The 7,998-nt window shown below is 18.2% G+C and overlaps 2 protein-coding genes across 2 annotated transcripts in view; one reads left to right on the top strand and one right to left on the bottom strand.

Annotated features, from left to right (window-relative positions):
* Positions 1–1,477, bottom strand: part of PGSY75_1318500 (hypothetical protein) — a gene marked incomplete at both ends in the record, with an annotated part of 1,716 nt that extends 239 nt beyond the window's left edge. The window contains 7 exons of the mRNA XM_018787249.1: positions 113–219; positions 340–404; positions 552–649; positions 750–863; positions 965–1,111; positions 1,225–1,290; positions 1,436–1,477. Coding sequence (XP_018639991.1) covers positions 113–219; positions 340–404; positions 552–649; positions 750–863; positions 965–1,111; positions 1,225–1,290; positions 1,436–1,477 — 639 coding nt within the window. The remainder of the gene's footprint in view (positions 1–112; positions 220–339; positions 405–551; positions 650–749; positions 864–964; positions 1,112–1,224; positions 1,291–1,435) is intronic.
* Positions 1,478–3,411: 1,934 nt separating this feature from the next.
* PGSY75_1318400 (putative chromosome segregation protein) lies at positions 3,412–7,228 on the top strand (the record flags this gene model as incomplete). The annotated part of the gene is made up of 2 exons (XM_018787248.1): positions 3,412–6,672; positions 6,833–7,228. The coding sequence occupies 2 exons, from the start codon at positions 3,412–3,414 to the stop codon at positions 7,226–7,228; spliced, it is 3,657 nt and encodes a 1,218-aa protein (XP_018639990.1).
* Positions 7,229–7,998: the final 770 nt, after the last annotated feature.

Below are 7,998 nucleotides of genomic sequence, written 5' to 3'. Positions count from 1 at the left end.
TGTTTGCTAGTGTGTGTAATAAATATTTAATCATTCATTAAAATTTAATTATGTATACAAAATTATAAAAAAAAAAATAATATCAATAGAAAATTATTTTTTTTAATAGTACAATATCTAAATGAAAACTTATGTTCATGAATTTATTATTAATTAAGGTTTCATCAAAATGCATATTTTCATTTTCACATAATATGACTTTTTTTAAATTATTCAGTTCTAAAATAAATAAAATAAAATAAAAAAAATATAATAAAATATTAATTCATATATTTATTCATATATATATAAATGATAATATGTTTATAAATAGAACACATATTTATATTCTTTTATTACCATCAATAATAAAAGATTGGAATTCATATATGTGTCTATCTTTTTGATTAAATTTTTCCAATAGCCTTAACAAAAAAAGAGATATAAAATTATAATTACGTTTTTTTTTTTTTTTTTTTTTTTTTTTTTTTTTTATCATATATCTTATGCAAATTAGGTGAGAAATTATAAAAATTTATAAATGATTAATATATATTATAATTTTTGTATACCTTCCTATATTTTTTTTATATTTATCTTTAATAACATTAATAATTTTTTTTTTCTTGTTTAGTTCTGATTCCAAATTTAATTTCTCGTTATTCACAGCCTTAAATGAAATGTGGAAATAGTATATAAAATAAAAATAAAAAATAATGATTAACGTGGAGAAAATAAAAAATATATAAATAAATAAAAATTAATATTACTTGTATATTATTTCTTAAATTAATATTTTCTGCCATTAATATTTCTGATTCGAATAATTCTTTGTTTCGATTTTTAATCATTTTTCTATAAGTCTTAGTTAAACCTTTTAAATCCTAAAATGTATATAACCATTTAAATAATATAAAATAAAAAATATATATATATATATATATATATATATATGTAAATAATTTTTACAATGTACAATATTTACTTGTATTTTTTCATTTAATTTAGAAATTTCATCTTTTAAATCCAAATTTTCTCTTTTTATTTTATATAAATAATCTTCTAATTCTTCTTTATCTTTAATAAAGGCTGTTATTTTATTTTCAGTATTTATATAAGCACTTTCTAAATTCTTTTTTATATAATTAATAAAAAAAAAATATATTTATATATATATATATATATATATAATATTATGTATAAGCTTGATTTAATTTGATCATTTAATTTTTTCTTAATATGTACCTCCAATTTCTTGTTAAGTATTTCTGTTTCTTTCTTAAGAAGAGTATTTTCATAGTTAGATTTATTCTTTTTATGTATTATAAATGTGTATATAATATATAAATGTTTACATCTTATAATATTATTGGTTATATATAAAAAAACACAAACATATTAATATATATATATATATATATATTGTTATGTAGAAAAAATGAAATTAATTTTTAACCAGAAGATTTTTATATTTTTCTTCTAATATCAAGTATTCCATTTTAATAACACTTATGAAGTGTCATGTATGATTTATATATTTTCATATCTATAAAAAAAAAAAAAAATGTATTATATAATATAGAAAGGGCAAGTTATAAAATTAACTTAGTATTTTATTGGGTTTGATATATATATATATATATATATATTATATCAATTTGAAAACCTTATTTATATTAAAACATAAAGGAATACTACTCCTTGGTGTTCTTTTTATCTATCTAGCTATATATATTTATGTTTACTATAATATATACAACTAAAAAATATACGTAGGATATAAAAAACTTGACCATGTAAATAATGTATACACCTATCAGGAGAACATAAAATGTAATACATTATTTGTATTGCATATAATTAATTTCTCTTCATTTGAAAAAAAAGAAAAAATATATATATATATATATATATATTTAATACACATTAATAAAAATACATACATTTATTCAAATACATATTTATATGTCTTTTAATTTTTTTTTTTTTTTTTCATTGAACCTAAAATTGTTGATAATTTTATATGACATTCCATGCATATATTATATATATATATATATATATATATATAATCTTTTCTTTTTTTTATTTTAGTTAGCATGAGGGAACACTTGTTATATATCTATCATTTTAATAATAGATTCTTAATATTTTTATATAAAAAAAAAAAAAATATATTTGGTTATTTGTTATATGGAGTTAATAAATGTATGTATAAATTATTTATTTTAATAAATCATATTGTTTTTCTTTTTTTTGATATTATTCTATAATTACTACATAATTTTTTTTTTTTTTTTTTATAGTATGGAATGATGACAAAACAAATATATGTAACTATTTTATTATGAAAAAGTATCTTTTATAAATTTATAACTCGTTGAAGTATTATTCATAAAAAAAATATGAGGAAGACATAAAATATGGTAGTTATTTCTAAAAGGATAATTTTTAAACTTTGTCTTTTAAATAAGATTTATATGGAAAAATGTTGGATATGCTACATATAAATAAATAAATATATATATATATATATATATATATTGTTTATTCCTAATATATAGTTGAATATATATAATATATTTATAAATATATAAATAATAAAAATATATGTAATTTTAATAGTATTAATAACATTTCTCCTTATATTAAAAAGATATTTTTATCATTATAACGATAAGAAATAAATAAAAATATTATATATGTGCATATAAAAAGAATACATAAATGTATATAATATATATATATAATATATATAATGTACATTTATTATTTTATTATATTTGAGGATATATATAAATAGTTATTTTATATTTTTATAAAACGTAAAGAAAACAGTTATATAATGTTATCAACGTAAAAAATATATATGTATATTATATATATATATATATATATTGTTAATATTAATTCATGTCAATATTCATTTCGATTCATTGAATGTATGAGAAATGGTTCAAAAAAAAAAAAAAAAAAAAAAAAAAAAAAAAAAAAAAAATAATATAATATAAAAAAAAATAATATAATATAATATAATAAAATGTTATATGTATATAATATATATATATAATATATATGTATTATAATTAAGGAAAAAATGAATTCTCAAAATAATTAATTTGATTAATATATCATTTTAAAGGTGTGTTAAAAAAAAAAAAAAAAAAAATACAGCCAAAAATTTTGCCTGATCAATTCAGAAAAAAAAAAAAAAAATTTATATATATATATTATATATATAAGAATAATGAAAAAAGTGTAAAAAAATATATGAATTGAATAGGAACCTGAACGGACAAATAAAAAAAATATATTATATATATATATATATATATATATATATATATATAATATATTTTTTTTTTAATTTTTGTTTGATGATTTGCCTATTTGTCGAGTCATATATATTTATATATATTTAAATTTATTAATATGTATATTGAGGAAATAATATTAGATGGTTTTAAGAGTTACCCCACGAAAACAGTGATTGGTCCATTTCACCCTCAATTCAATGCGATAACAGGCTTAAATGGTAGTGGTAAATCTAACGTTTTAGATGCGATATGTTTTGTTATGGGTATAAATAATTTAAATTTAATAAGAGTTAATCGATTAGATGAATTAATATATAAACAAGGTCAAGCTGGAATTACAAAAGGTAGTGTGACTATAAAATTTAACAATGAAGAAAAGCCAAGTCCGTTACAAGAACCTTATCGTGATATGAAGAACATAACCATTACTAGACAAATAGTATTAGGAGGTCGAAATCGATATCTTTTAAATAGTCATAATGCTAAGCCTAAAGATATTAGTGATTTTTTTCAGTCATTAAAATTGAATATAAATAATCCTCATTTTTTAATTATGCAAGGTAAGATAACCAAAGTTATAAATATGAAGCCTATTGAACTGTTAGGATTAATTGAAGAATCTAGTGGCACCAAACTTTATGAAGTGAAAAGAACAAATGCTATAAAATTGATGGTTAAAAAGGATCAGAAATTAGGTGAAATAAATAAAGTATTATTTGAAGAAATTGAACCTACCCTAGTAAAATTAAAAAAAGAAAAAGAAGAGTATAATAAATTTGTCAGTAATAATGAAGAAATCGAAAAATATGAGAAAGTCGAAATAGCTTACAAATATTATGTAGCAAAAAAGATGATGACAAAATGTGAAGAAAAAATAGAAGATGCAAAAAATGAAGAAAGAATTTTAGAGAAAGGTATAAAAGAAATTGATAAAGATATTGAGAAATATAAAATTGAAAAAGAGAAGATTGTTAAAGAAACTACTATTGCAAATGAACCTATGAAACTTTTGATAAGTGAAAAAGAAGAATTAGAAAAGAAAATATCTCAATTAAAATCAGAATGTAAAATAGAAAATAAAGAGAAAGCAAAAGAGAAAAAAAGAAGAGAAGATATCAAAAAAGAAATTAAAAATTTAGAAAATAAATTAGATGATTATCAGAAAAATAATGAAAAAAATAATAAAAATTTAAAATCGTATGAAGATTTAAAAAAGAAAATTGAAATATTAAAAGAAGAATTAAATGAGAAACAATTAACTATGAATTGTCTATTAAGTGCTGGTACAAATAATAATGAATATACAGGTTCATTTAGAGAACAATTAAAAAATTATAAAACGAATTTAAGTAAAGCAGAAACACAAATAAATAATTTCTTACAAAATAATAAACATTTAGAAAAAGAAATTATTACATTAAAAGAGCAAAGAAAAAAATATGAAAAAGAATATAATGAAATTAATAAAGAAAAAGAAATTGAAGAAAAAAAAAAAAAATTATGTGAACAAGAATTAGATAAATTAAATAAACAATATAATAATTTTATAGAATTGGATACATTAAAAACAGATAAAAATATTTTATATAACGATATAGAAAAATTACAACAAGAATTACAAGTTTTAAAAAATATAATTAATAGTGTAAAAATTGATTATAAAATACCAAGTAATATGAAAAGTACAGATATATTAGGACAGATATATAAATTAATAAAAATAAAAAAAGAATACAACAATACAGCTTTAGCTGTACACTTAATATTAGGTGGAAAATTAACATATTTATTAGTACAAAATAAAGAACATAGTAAAAGGTTATTTGAATATAATAATTTTTCTAGTGGAAGTAAAAGAGTTACATTGTTACCTTTAGAAGATTGTGTAATATCAAGAGAAGTACATGAGAAACATATTGAAGAATGTCGAAGAAATGTTGGTTTAAATGTAAAGGATAAAAATGATGTTATTTATTTTTTAGATATTATGGAATATGATAAAAATTTAGAAAAAATCATACAATATTTATTTAATGGTACCTTAATATGTTCTAATGTTGAATTATGTAAAAAAATTACTTATAATCCAAATAAAAAATTATCTTATACTACTATAACTTTGGAGGGTGATAAATTTGATACATCTGGAAGTATGTCTGGTGGATCTAACAAAAATATTAATCTATTTTTATTAAATTATGAAAAGTATAAAACTAAAAAACAACAATATCATGATAGTGAAAATAAATTAAAGGAAATAACTGAAAAATTAAAATCATTAGAAAAAGCAGAAGAAAAAAAAAAAATTATTTCAAAGGAATTACAAATATATGATAACAATCTAAGTAATATTGAAAATAGAATGGAAACAAGCAAATATGGTAGTGTCAATAAAAAAATAGAAGAACACAAAAATGAAATTGAAAAGGGACGAAATGAATTAAGTGAATTATATAAAGAACAAAAAAAATTAACTGAAGTAATACGCAAATTAGAAAAAGACATATCTGAATATGAAGCTAATAAGGATAAAAAAGAAGAAGATTTAAAAGAAACTATTAAAAAATTAAAAAATAAAATAAAACAATTAGAAACAGAAGAACATAAAAAAAAAGAAGAAATAGATGATGTATTATTACAAATTGAAAATTATAAAAAACAAAAAGAAAAAGAAACAAAGGATTTATCTATAAGTGATGAAACAATAAATGAAATTGAAAAAAAAATACAAGATATAGAAAATAATATTAATATTGCAAAGGATAATTTAAAAGAATTAGAAAAAAAAATCACAGAACTTCAATCAAGTTTTACTTCTTATGAAAATGAAATGAAACATCTTGTTAAAAAAATTGAAGATTTAGAAAAAAAAAAAAGTGAAAATATATTAGATTTAAAAAAACTAGAAAATAATTTATTAGATTTACAAAAGGATTTGAAAACATCAACTGATACAGTTAAATATTTATATAAAACACATGTATGGATAGAATCATATGAACCTTTGTTTAATAAAAAATATACTCCATATGATTTTGAAAATTTTAGACATGATGTTATACAGAAAAAAATACAGGCTTTACAAAATGAGCAAAATAAATTGTCCATCAATATTAATAGAAAAGCAGTACAAATGTATGAACAGGTGCAAGGAGATTACAAAGATTTAGTAACCAAAAAATCACAAGTAGAAGAAGATAAAAAAAAAATACAAGAAGTTATAGCAGATTTGGATGTAAAAAAAAGTGAAAGCTTGTTGGCAATGTATCAGCAAATTAATGAATATTTTCAAGCGATTTTTTCAACCCTTCTCAATAATGCCCAAGCCAAGTTAAGTATAGTCGATGGAGATTTAGCTAACGGAATAGAAATGAAGGTAAAAACTGGCAGTCTCGAGTGGAAAAAATATATATATATATAATATATATATATATATATGTATATATCTTTGTATATATATATATCCATTTATATATATATATTTTTTTTTTTTTTTTTTTTTATTTTTTTTTTTATTTTATTTTTTTTTTTTTTAGATTGCCTTTAATAACAATTGGAAAGAGTCACTAACCGAATTAAGTGGAGGGCAAAGAAGTCTTTTAGCCCTGTCCTTAATTCTAGCCTTATTAAAAGTGAGAACAGTACCTATGTATATATTAGATGAAATTGATGCTGCTTTAGATTTAAATCATACTCAAAATATTGGAGATATGATAAGGACACAATTTCCACATTCACAATTTATTATCGTATCTTTAAAAGAAGGTATGTTCTCTCATGCAGATGTTTTATTTAAAATGAGATTTGTTGATGGTATATCAACGGTTAATAGACATGCTTTGGACATAAGACAAAATACAAACAAAAAGGAAGTCCAAGAAGTAAAGAGAAGAAGGGTAACAATCCACGACAAAGAACCGGACCACGATTAATTAGAACAAATATATAATATATATAATATATATATTATCCATTTTGTTTTTTAAATATAATTTTTTTTCATCCACAATGATCTTTTTGAATATTAAAAGCAGCAATTATACATAACATATTAATATATACATATATATATATATATATATATATTTTTATTTATTCATTTCATTTATGTGTTGTCTTTATTTTTTTTTTTTTTTCAACATTTTGATATAAAAAAAAAAAAAAAAACTCCATTTTGAATTAATATTTTATATTTAAAAAATTCAAATGACATCAAAATGTGAACATTTGAAGGATAATAAGAACGGGAAAAGAAAGGAAAAAATTACACATAGAATAAAGATACTTTATATATTAAAAGGATAATCAAACATTGATTAAAAAAAAAAATTAAATGACGGAGTTAATAAAAATTTATAGAAAATAACAAAACGGATATATTAAATTATACACAATTGTAACAATAACAAAAAAAAAAAAAAAAAAGAAAAATCATATTAAAAATAAAAACATATACAAATGTATAAAAACTCAAGATGAATAACAAATTATTTATATTTATTATTATTTAGACATTTTTTTTTTTTTTTTTTTTTTTTTTTTTGGTGAATCATATTCTTTCAAATTTATTTATTATTTTTTGAAAAAAAAAAAAAAAAAAAAAAAATTTTACATATTTATAAGGATAAATAAAAAAAATTATATTAATAAAAAATTAAAAAAAAAAAAATATTTTAATAAAAATATATAAATTTATTTTTTT

The sequence above is a fragment of the Plasmodium gaboni genome, chromosome 13 (assembly GCF_001602025.1).
Source record: "Plasmodium gaboni strain SY75 chromosome 13, whole genome shotgun sequence".
NCBI lineage: Eukaryota > Apicomplexa > Aconoidasida > Haemosporida > Plasmodiidae > Plasmodium > Plasmodium gaboni.
This window is presented reverse-complemented; position numbering and strand designations above follow the sequence as displayed.